This window comes from Primulina huaijiensis, chromosome 17 (genome assembly GCF_012295235.1).
Source record: "Primulina huaijiensis isolate GDHJ02 chromosome 17, ASM1229523v2, whole genome shotgun sequence".
Classification (NCBI taxonomy): Eukaryota; Viridiplantae; Streptophyta; class Magnoliopsida; order Lamiales; family Gesneriaceae; genus Primulina; species Primulina huaijiensis.
The window spans coordinates 17,969,412-17,981,997 of NC_133322.1; the positions used below are offsets into that span (position 1 = coordinate 17,969,412).

General features: G+C 34.9%; 1 protein-coding gene and 1 pseudogene across 1 annotated transcript; one reads left to right on the plus strand and one right to left on the minus strand.

Moving 5' to 3' along the window:
- The first annotated feature begins 2,356 nt into the window (after positions 1 to 2,356).
- Positions 2,357 to 6,107, plus strand: LOC140962782 (importin subunit beta-1-like). The gene is made up of 3 exons (XM_073421785.1): positions 2,357 to 2,674; positions 3,145 to 5,569; positions 5,666 to 6,107. Exons 2-3 carry the CDS (start codon positions 3,150 to 3,152, stop codon positions 5,868 to 5,870), a joined length of 2,625 nt encoding a protein of 874 aa, XP_073277886.1. The 5' UTR covers positions 2,357 to 2,674; positions 3,145 to 3,149; the 3' UTR covers positions 5,871 to 6,107.
- A 48-nt stretch (positions 6,108 to 6,155) lies between these two features.
- Positions 6,156 to 7,734, minus strand: LOC140962783 (xylan O-acetyltransferase 1-like; annotated as a pseudogene).
- Between the last annotated feature and the right edge of the window lie 4,852 nt (positions 7,735 to 12,586).

Consider the following 12,586-nt stretch of genomic DNA (forward strand, 5'->3'; position numbering starts at 1 on the left):
TTTTTTTTTTTTTTTTTTTGTATGTTTTTCAACCCCATATTTTGCTTTTGCTTATGTACAATTTAAGTAAAATCTCAAAACTGGTCTCATGAAAATTTTGATTCTTCAAAAGTGATTATAGTATATTGGTAAATAAATAGAAATTTTTTTGGACAGACACTTACCTCCAAGAGTAAGTCTCTTGTGAGACGGTCTCACGAATCTTTATCTGTGAGACGAGTCAATCCTACCGATATTCACAATAAAAAAGAATACTTTTAGCATAAAAAGTAATATTTTTCATGGATGATCCAAATAAGAGATTCGACCCACGAAATTAATCCGTGAGACCTTCTCACAATAGTTTTTGTGTACCTCCAATGTTTTTGTTTTATCTTTTACATTCATGTAAATAAATGCAGAAAGACAAGAGTTCTCTAATAAAGATATATTTTTTTTAAAGAAAATACAAGTGCGAGAATCTCTTATTTATTAAACACGTTAACCTTAAAACTGTATTTCAACTTTTTCACTTTTATTTTATAACACTAACAACTTGATTTTTTATTTTATCACTTTTTCATAATTTATAAATTTAATCACTTCTAGGAGAAAGAGAATTTTTCAAATACTCCTTAATACTGATATAACTAATTTTAATTATTGCCATTAAATATCCCAATGTACAACGTTTCTCTGAGAAAATTTTCTTTCTGATCATATTAAAATTAAATTAATATAAATTTGAATTTGGGACATGAGTGTTTAATATTATTCTCACTCAGTTGGATTTTGAATTAGGCCCAAATGCAAAAGAGTCCAAATTAAATAAACCCAACTTTGTAATGCCTCAGATTTTCATAACCCAGCCCAACGGAGTCCNACACACACACACACACACATATATATTTATTGTTACATGTATCATGTTATATAATGCATGCTTGGGTATTGCGTGTTGTTGGGGGCAAGTTTAAAAGAATGGATCTAGCTGCTCAGAATTAAACTTTTTTAGGCCAAATTCCTTCTCAACTTTGTCTTCACCAATTGATTTCAACGATACAGAGTTGGTAGAATAGATTGAGATATTTGATCAATTATCATGAGTTTGATTATCTCTATCAACACTTTTTTGGACGAGTTTTCCGAGGCACATTGACGTTAAAAAATTATATATTTTGGAAATGTGGTTAGGTTTGCTTGATGTAGCTAGGCATAATTTACTTGCTATGACTTAAATGTGAATCCGGCTATGCTCCATTCACCTGCGTGTTAGCCCCTGTTGAACGCAATTAATATAAACTCAATAATGACCGATAATTTTGGAATAGGTTTTGTAGATAACACATAAAGGTCAATATTCTAAAATTTTTATTTTTACGAATTCTGTACGTACTAGTTGTTATTATATATTTATTATTCACTTTTAACTTAAAACAAATTCAGTTTTTTTTTTTTTTTGTATGTTTTTCAACCCCATATTTTGCTTTTGCTTATGTACAATTTAAGTAAAATCTCAAAACTGGTCTCATGAAAATTTTGATTCTTCAAAAGTGATTATAGTATATTGGTAAATAAATAGAAATTTTTTTGGACAGACACTTACCTCCAAGAGTAAGTCTCTTGTGAGACGGTCTCACGAATCTTTATCTGTGAGACGAGTCAATCCTACCGATATTCACAATAAAAAAGAATACTTTTAGCATAAAAAGTAATATTTTTCATGGATGATCCAAATAAGAGATTCGACCCACGAAATTAATCCGTGAGACCTTCTCACAATAGTTTTTGTGTACCTCCAATGTTTTTGTTTTATCTTTTACATTCATGTAAATAAATGCAGAAAGACAAGAGTTCTCTAATAAAGATATATTTTTTTTAAAGAAAATACAAGTGCGAGAATCTCTTATTTATTAAACACGTTAACCTTAAAACTGTATTTCAACTTTTTCACTTTTATTTTATAACACTAACAACTTGATTTTTTATTTTATCACTTTTTCATAATTTATAAATTTAATCACTTCTAGGAGAAAGAGAATTTTTCAAATACTCCTTAATACTGATATAACTAATTTTAATTATTGCCATTAAATATCCCAATGTACAACGTTTCTCTGAGAAAATTTTCTTTCTGATCATATTAAAATTAAATTAATATAAATTTGAATTTGGGACATGAGTGTTTAATATTATTCTCACTCAGTTGGATTTTGAATTAGGCCCAAATGCAAAAGAGTCCAAATTAAATAAACCCAACTTTGTAATGCCTCAGATTTTCATAACCCAGCCCAACGGAGTCCTTTCATACCTTGTTCCCCACGTGCGAATTTAATAGCTTTTAGGGTTTTTGGAGTTGGCCAAGGTCGGGCAGAACGGGGCAGCTGTGCCGCTGCCCGGTGCTTTTTGAATGATTTTTCATTAAACGTCATTCATCCACTTGCTCCCGCTACTTCTCTCCATTCGAAATCCATCTCTCTCCACAGTCTGCACCGATTTTTATTTTTTCACAAGCGGAAGATTTATTTACTTATTTCCTTATCTATATTTGGATTTTTTTTTATCGATTAGAGCGGATAAATTTGTGTATTGGTTGAAGATTTCACTTGGAAACTGGTGGGAGGAGCAAAGAGGAGGAGGGAGAAACCCTAGCTGCTGCAGTTTCGGTCGAAGGGATTTTGACATTGTTCTTTAGGTAGGTACTCGTGTTTGTATACTGTAATATTTGACTTTAGTGCCCGCTTCATTCTCGTGATGGTGGTGGTGCTGAAATTGGTGTTTTAAGCTGGTTATTTTGTTTATTAGATGTTTCCGTTGAAGTGTTTGAAGATAAAGTTCAGGGTTTGAGCTCGGCTTGTGATTGATCGTATTTATTATTTCAACCAAGAAATTTTTGTTCGTTTTATTCGGGTAAAGATTGAGAAGAAATGATTGGATTCTGTTGACCCAATTTAATGTCTCTTGGTGGATTAAAGCAGAAACAGTATTTGGGGTCTTTCGGCCTAGTCAATTTTGGGGGAAGAATATGATGTGATTGACCTATGTTGTTTGTTTTTTTATGTTTTGTTCATCGAATTTTGTCTTGTTATTATTGTCAGTAGTTTGTCACTTTTTGTATTCTCTCAAGTAACTTTCAGGATTAATATAGTAACTTACTAAGTTCAGGAGAAATGGCTTTGGAGATCACCCAGTATCTATTGTCTGCTCAATCACCTGATGCAAATGTTCGAACTGGGGCAGAAAATACTCTTGGTCAGTTCCGGGATCAAAACTTGCCGGGATTCTTGTTATCGTTGTCTGTTGAACTTTCCAATGATGGCAAACCCACCGAGTCTCGAAGACTTGCTGGTATTGTCCTTAAGAACTCATTGGATGCTAAGGAAGCTGCGACAAAGGATCACCTTGTCCAACAATGGATAACAATTGACAACACGTTTAAATCTCAGATAAAAAACTCTCTGTTGAATACCCTTGGATCTTCTGTTCAGGAAGCTAGTCACACTGCTGCCCAAGTAATTGCAAAGATAGCTTCAATTGAAATTCCCCGAAAAGAATGGCCAGAACTTGTTGGTTCATTGCTTGCCAATATGACTCAACTAGATAAACCCGCATCCCTGAAACAGGCTACACTTGAATCGCTTGGTTATGTCTGTGAGGAGATATCCCACGAAGATCTCGTTCAGGATGAAGTCAATTCTGTTCTAACAGCTGTTGTTCAAGGAATGAATGTTTCAGAGCAAAGCACGGAAGTCCGTCTTGCTGCAACTAGGGCTTTATTGAATGCCCTCGATTTTGCTCGGACCAACTTTGAAAATGAGATGGAGAGGAACTATATCATGAAGGTGACATGTGATGCTGCATTGGCAAAAGAGACAGAAATCAGACAGGCTGCATTTGAGTGTCTAGTTTCCATTGCATCTACGTACTATGAGGTACTTGAACCTTATATGCAAAAGATCTTCGAGCTTACATCTAATGCAGTCAAAGGAGATGAGGAGGCTGTTGCCCTTCAAGCAGTAGAGTTCTGGAGCTCCATTTGTGATGAAGAATTAGAGCTTCAAGACTACGAAGTCCCCGAGAGTGGTGATTCTAGTGCTCCTCACTCACATTTTATTGAAAAAGCACTTCCCACTTTAGTGCCTATGCTGCTAGAAACTCTACTTAAGCAGGATGAGGACCAAGACCAAGATGATGGGATTTGGAATCTAGCCATGGCTGGTGGCACTTGCCTTTGTCTTGTTGCTAGAACTGTAGGGGATGCTGTTGTTCCTCTGGTGATGCCTTTTGTAGAAACAAACATATCAAAGACTGACTGGAGATCACGGGAAGCCGCTACATATGCATTTGGCTCAATCCTTGAAGGACCAAGCATTGAGAAGCTATCTCCCATGGTGAATGCTGGCTTAGATTTCCTACTCAATGCGATGAAAGATGAAAACAGCCATGTGAAAGATACAACTGCTTGGACCCTTAGTCGTATCTTTGAGTTGCTCCACTCGCCGGCTAGTGGTTTCTCTGTAATCACGCCTACTAACCTTCAGAAAATTTTGGGTGTCTTGTTGGAAAGTATAAAAGATGCTCCACATGTGGCTGAGAAGGTTTGCGGAGCTATTTATTTTCTTGCTCAGGGGTATGAGGATGCTGGGCCAAGCTCGTCCCTTCTCACACATTACATTCCAGATATCATGACTTCTCTGATCGTCGCAGCCGATCGGACCGATGGCAGTGACTCTAAACTCAGATCTTCTGCTTATGAAACACTAAACGAGGTCGTTAGGAGTTCGAACCTTGTTGAGACATCTCAGATCATTGCCAAACTTCTCCCTGTTGTCATGTCTAAGTTGGAGCAAACTTTAAATCTTCAAATTTTATCATCTGATGACAGGGAAAAGCAAGGAGATTTACAAGCCTCTCTCTGTGGTGTGCTTCAGGTTATCATTCAAAAAGTAAGCAGTGCAGATGAAACTAAGCCCATAATATTACAGGTGGCTGATCAAATCATGCTGCTTTTCCTCAATGTTTTTGCTTGCCGTAGTTCTACAGTTCATGAAGAAGCTATGCTTGCTATCGGTGCACTGGCTTATGCCACCGGGCCAGAGTTTGGGAAGTACATGCAAGAGTTCTACAAATATCTAGAGATGGGTTTGCAAAATTTTGAGGAATATCAGGTTTGTGCCATTTCAGTTGGGGTTGTTGGTGACATTGCCCGTGCATTGGATGAAAAGATCTTGCCGTATTGTGATGGGATTATGACACTTCTGCTCAAGGATCTCTCCAGTGCTGAATTACACCGCTCAGTGAAACCTGCCATATTTTCTTGCTTTGGTGACATTGCTCTTGCAATCAGTGAACATTTTGAGAAGTACATCAGTTATGTACTACCAATGATGCAGAGCGCTTCAGAAGTGTGTGCTCAGATGGATTACACTGATGAAGAGATGATGGACTATGGCAACCTGCTCAGACGCAGTATTTTCGAGGGTTATTCAGGAATTCTTCAGGGGTTCAAGAATTCGAAGGCTGAGATCATGCTACCGTATGCTCCTCATCTTCTGCAATTCATAGATTTGGTTGCCAAAGACGAACAGAGGTATATTAAATAAATTCATTTGTACATCTATATCTATCATTATTAGTATTATTATTATTATTTGGCATTTTAACGCTTCTACTTGTAAACTCACAGGGATGAGAGTGTAACAAAAGCAGCGGTGGCAGTTTTGGGTGACGTAGCAGATGCACTGGGCTCAAATATAAAGGCACTGTTCAAGGATTGTTCATTCTGCGCAGAATTATTAGGCGAGTGCCTCCAGTCGGATGATGAACAGCTAAAAGAAACAGCCGCATGGACACAAGGGATGATTGGTCGTGCATTTTCTGTAAATGGCTGAGCATTGTGTCTCGGCTTTCATCCAAGCCTTATATGTTTATGTGTTTTAAGCTGAGTTGTCTGGGTACTCACGAAGGTGTGGGTCAAGGTCACGTACACTCGAGTTTTGTTCAATGTGGATGAAGTGAAATGACGAACAAAAAAACTCATCTGATATGCTTAATTGTGTCACGAGTTTTGATGCTTCATTTATCATAAATCCGTGATTACCATTAATTTAATGGTATTTTTTTGCTTATCGATTTGTTTACTGTACTTCAATAAACATTTGTACATATTCTTTGAATCAAGATCTGATAATATAGGCATAAATCAACTCATTCCATGTGTCGGGCACTTGGGAAGGCACCAGTGCAAACAATCAGCACATTCAGCTGGATCAGGCTTCTGCTCGGGTGTCAAAAGCTTTCCTTGGTGAATGGTGTAAACTGAGGTATGTGCATCTTTTCGGTACTCGGATAGTGTAGTAATGTCTAAAATGGTCACCTGACGTTCTATTGCCCTGATCACATTTCTTGCAACGTCAAGCAACCGTCTGTCTGTGCCCACCGCTAATGCCATAGCAGTGTTAAAGATTGGAGTAGTCTCTCTAGCACAAGCGATCTCATTGTGATTGTTCCAATTTAAGCTCATGCATATTTACATTGCAGCATTTCAGTCTCACGTTTATGGATCCAACAGACATTAGGATTTAGGGGAAATAACTGTTGATGGACTGGAGACATGGTGAACATGGTGAAATATCGCTTCAGCCAGCTAGGCCATGTTGTCAAAACTCGTTCATGAGCTTGGTATCGTTCAACTCAGTCTGTATTCTATCGATCCTTCATCAAATGAACCTTTTCTGTTCCATGAAACCAAAAATTCCAATTCCAATTCCAAATCGATATCATTAAATAAATGAGGAATGGTCGTTTAAAACCGACCAGATAAACGAGGCGTCGATTCATACGATTTAACTTGATGGTTGTGGAAACTTTACTTGCCCCCTTGTTAAGTTTGTTGAATGTTGTGTTTGACAACGAATGTTCGTGATATCAACATTCAGTAAACGTTGTTTCTGGGTTATGATAAAGTATTATCTATACTTAATGGTGCGGCTATTCATCTGTATCCTTCCAATGGAATCTATGCTCGGAAATGGATTCTGCCTTTATTATTCTTTGGGACATGAGGTAATTTCTTGGATCATCTGAACCCCAGTAAAATTCAATTGTCGAATTACAATCCTACACGTTACAAATTCAATGCTAAACTCTCTAAAACTTAAGTTGCTAGATTGCAAAAGGGTGAAAAGAATGCAAAATTAAGTACTGTAACTTGTCTCGTCATGTCTAAAGTATGTTTAGTACGAAATACGAATGAATTAAGGAGGTGTCGATATCATCATCGCTTGGACGAAGTAACGAGTGTTAGAAATCATATAAATGCAAAGAAAAATGACTTATCCCCTCACAGCCCAACATTGTAACAAAAAACTAATTAACGTGGATCCAACCATGTAAGTCCAAAAATCCTAGACATAGAACCCCGCCGTCAGTCTAAACTTCAATTTGTTGAGATATATGCCCATTTTCCATGTTGCCCGAATAGCAGATTGGAGCAAGCAAATCATGGAATCCCCATTGATTTCTGTTCACTGAATCTCCAATAAACAGAAGTTTCTTTCGCCTTACTTTTTCCAAGAACAACTTCGCTTTGAACCTCAACCAACCAATCATCAATACAATCTTGAAGTTAATCAATCACTTATAAAAATCAACACTAAAAGTAGCCCTCAAACACCAGCTCGTTGGAGCAAAACCTGTCTAAATGAAAATTTTCGAACACACACACACACAACAGGAACACTTGAAATTTACAAAAGTTGACATAGGCAGGTGAAAGGAATATTTTATTCCTTTATTATTTTGATAAATTTATATTATCAATTTATGATTTTGTCTTTCTAGATTATTGCTTGATTTATTTCTAGATTATGAAATCTTTCTTGATTTATTCCTATATGATAAGATCTTGGTTGATTTATATCTAGATATTATATGATTTGTTTTTTAATATGATTTTTATCTCCAAGATATTTTATCCTTGTTAAAAAGAGTTTTATATCTAATGAAAATCTTGTTTCCATATTTTGTAGGACTCTTTTATGGAATAACTTTTAGTTCAAGCCATGAATACAAATATGTATAGTCTCACAGCCGTACATGGGTTGGTGTGGAGAGAGAAAAAAAGGCTTTAGAGAGAGAGAGGTTTTGGAGAGAGAAAAGGTGTGGCAGAGAGAGGCTTTTCATAACGTTGGACATAGAGCTTTTCATTGAGAAGAAAATCACAAGAAGTCCAACATATATTTGCTCTACAGTTTTTATGTGATCGACGATCACTTTTGTAGGAGCTTTTCGTGTGAGCTTTTTGGTGTAACTATTTCGTGAGGTGATCACTTAAAGCACAGGAGAGCTGCTGGAGTTTGTCTCTGAACACACTCATAGCTCAGAGTTGAAGATTTTTATGTTGAAGAAGTTGTGTGATTGAGTCGCAGATTTACCGTGTTGCCGATTGGTGTTGCCAACACTCGAAGAACAACACTGACGCAGAGTGTTGGACGAAGAGTGGTTTGGTTTTAAGCAACACGCTTTTTGTTTCATGCATCTAGTATTTACTTTGAGTGTTTGATGCATGTTAATTCCTTAGAGTGTCAAGGAATTTAGTTTTCTTAATCTGACTAGTATTGTTTTGGTATAAACGATTTATATATATTTCTAGTGAATTTTTTGCCATGAGGCATCGCACAAGTATTCGTACTTGTGCATAATTTAATACTGGTGTTTATTTATTAAAATTATATTTGTGTGTTAATAATTAATTTTCGTTGCCGTGTTGTGTGTCGTGTTGACAACACCGACCACAACACTAAATTCGGATACACACAATATATATTTATTTCCTGTACAACGTCCCTTACAGCAGGATTTGAACCTGATATCACAATTAAAAAATTTTAAGAACCTATATGCTAGTAAACCACATGCTTTTTCCAATTGGCGCCATTTATTTATATATTTATTTTTTCAAAAAATATTATGTATAATAAAAAAATTTTTAAATTTAGGAGAACCATGGCCCACCTTGACCCTATTGTGAGTCTGCCCTGAGTAGGGGTGATCGCGGTGCGGTTTTACGGTTTTTTTAAAAAAATTCAAACTGAATTGCCATATGCTGTCGGTTAGTATTTTAAAAAAATAATCGCAGTTTTACATGTAGAATTAGTCTTACGATTTTGTTAAATGAAAAATATTAGAAAATATATTATAATTTATTTGATTACAACAACAATATAGTGTCTTCAAATTTAAAATATTGTTCAAATCATGTAAAGATAAAACAATAATCAAAATTCAAAACTAATTTAATAATTTAACAACACAACACGCTCACAACAAAAATGACATTTATATAATTTTATCTTTTTTTTTACTTGCAAACTTCAAACAAAATTTTGTGGTAAAAGGAATATATACTCTAATAAAATACTAATATGAAGAATAATTAGAAGAAGATAAGTTTACTTTGTAGTAGTAATAATTTTGAAGAGAGTTGAGATATAATGAATGACGACTTCTTTAATTGAATATGTTGTTTAAAAATTATTATAATCTTATGCCAAATATTATTGCAAGCGGTTTAAGTAGTGCGGTTTGGTGCGGTTCTTGGGAAAAAATAACCGAACTGCGTATGCAGTGCGGTTTATGATTTCTATTTTTTTAATCGCAGTTTTTATAAAATATCAGGAAAAACGGTGCGTTGTAATTCGGTTCAGGTGGTTCGATCGGTTAATAAAAAAATTTGATCATCCATAATCCTCGGTATAATACATTATTATGTTCAGAAATAAAAATATCAACTCTATGATATCTGTGTGACTGTCTCACTTGGTAGCTTGCACAGTTAGAATTCCTTTGGCAAGGTTGATTAGATGAGAGAACTTAAATCGTATTGGAAAAGTGACAGGACAACTAATTTTGTAATGATAACAACAAATATTTTACACAAAAACTGTTATAAGATGTGTGGACATCCAAATTGTAATATAATCAGGAATTTATATTTACGCTAGCAGAAGTGTGCATAATTCTTAATTTTAAAAAAGATAACAAAAATATGAATTCAACGATATAGTCACGGTTTTACTAAGTCAACATTTCCATAATTTCCATCATTATTCGTGTCCTGCAATTCTGCATCTGGAATTTACAATAAATAGAATTAAAATAGAGGTTAAGTATTTGAGGATTTAGTGATGAAATAAATTGGGCTTATATATAGTTAACTAATCAAACGATAATATATCAATGCAGTAATTCAATATGAGATGGCATGCATCAGTAGTAACGTATTATTATGAAAATATCATGTAAAGTGACATGCAGTTACTATTCAGAACTCTGAATTGAATAACGTATGTTATAAAGATGGCTTTCACCAATATTTGGTGTAGTACTTTTCTCCACGTACTCAGGTATGATCCGTACAATCGATTGTTTATGATACGAGCTAAGTTGAATTCACAATTTCGGACCAAAGTCACGTTGTTCAAATGAACCATATACCATGTTTTAAACTCATTGTTCATTGGACTAACATTGCCGGACCAAAGCCGTATTGTCCATTGGACTGTCAATCCGGTACATAGACCGTTGTCCATGCTCAATTCAATCAGTCAATCATTCATTCAATCAATCAGTAATAGTCGATTGACAACCATTCAAGAACCCACACACACTGTCTTATCGGCGAGTGGCAGAGCTCCAACCTCTACGTGTGGCCGTAATTTTTATAGGAGATGTATCTTGTAATTTTCAACAATTGTTATGTGGAACACTTTTTCAAATTCGGAACGAATCAATACGAGATTCTGCAAAAACTAGAATGGTGATCAAACTTGTTTCCAATGACCAACAACTGCATTTCCGGCATCTATAAGGACAATCGGTCGAAACATTGTAAACTCGAAAACATATCGAACATTTTTTATTTTAAATCCGAAGTGAAAATCGTTCAAGAAGAAGGAGTGATATAAGATGAAATTAGCTACCTTAAGCACAAGTTTCTAGAATTTTTCCATAAATGTTCTTCGTGAATCTTGATTTTCTGGGCAAAATTGTTTGATGATTTTGATACACCTCCTATACTATTTTTTTTCTGTGTAGAATAGGAGTTTTGTTTAAAAATTTCAGAATTTTTAGTGATCATTTGTTATTTTTCCCTATTTTCTCATTTTTCTCTATTAGTTTCTTCCCCAATTTTTTCTTCTCCAAACTCACGAATTTTACACTTTGATTTGATAAAATGTGTCTATTGAGGTCTTTCTATAGGCAAAGTGGAATGTGTGAGTCACTTATATCGTGATACACTACAAGAAATTCTGCATACAACAACGCACATACGACAACGGTTTTCACAAAAATCGTTGTCGTATTTGTTTTAACAACGGTTTTAGCGAAAACCGTTGCCTTTTGGGGGTCAAAGACAACGGTTACGGTTTTCGAAAACCGTTGTCTTTTTGGGGTCAAAGACAACGGTTTTTAGGGTCAATGACAACGGTTTTATAGAACCGTTGTCTTTCAGCGTTTTTTTAGGGTCAATAGCGTGTTTTTTTGGACAATCTACAACGGTTTTAAGAAACCGTTGTCGATTAGCGTTGTTTTTGGACAAACAACAACGGTTTTTAAGAACGTTGCCATATTTAGCGACGGATTTTCTAAAACCGTTGCTAAATATAGCGACGGTTTAATGAAAACCATCGCTAATTTTAAATTAGCGACGGTTGTGTATAAACCGTCGCTAATTTTAGCGACAGTTTTAAGTAAACCCGTCGCATGTTTAAAATTAGCGACAGTTTTACAAAACCCGTCGCTAAATATAGCGACAGTTTTGTTAAAATCGTCGCTAACTTTAGCGACGGTTTAGAGCCAAACAGTAGCAATATTAAAACATGCAGCGGTTTTTCATTGGCGACGGTTTAACCAAAATCGTCGCAAACTATTTATAAATAACCCTTTTCTCGGTCCATTTTCCTCCACAACACTTCACAACACTTAAAATTTTTCTCTCTTACACGATTTTATCACTTCACACAACACTTAAAATTTTTCTCACCACTTCACAACACTTAAAATTTTTTCTCTCGGACACGAATTTACTACTTCACAACACTTAAAATTATTTTCACCACTTCACAAAATTTAAAATTTTTCTCCATTACATGATTTTACTACTTTACAACACTTAAAATTTTTCTCTTTTACACGATTTTAGTTTCGATTGTTAGTTTCTTTTAGATTTATTAAATTATTAAAAGTTTTTTTTTTATTTTTCGAAACAAATTAGCGACGGAAATCATGACTAGTAACCGTCGCTAAAATTAGCGACGAAATTTATTAATAACTGTCGCGAATTGTAAACCGTCGCTAATTCAAAATTAGAGACGGTTTTGAATAAAACCGTCGCTAATTTTATTAGCGACGGTTTTTTAAATATAGAGCCTATCATAGATGTTAAAATATGCTTGCTATTTATTCAACGAGAGCATACTATTGTGTGCCAAAAGGACGTTAGTATATAAATTAATTAAAAACCCAATTTTTATTTTTAATAGAATATGTTTATTAAACATATTCTATTAAAAATAATTAATTTATATACTAACGTGTATATATA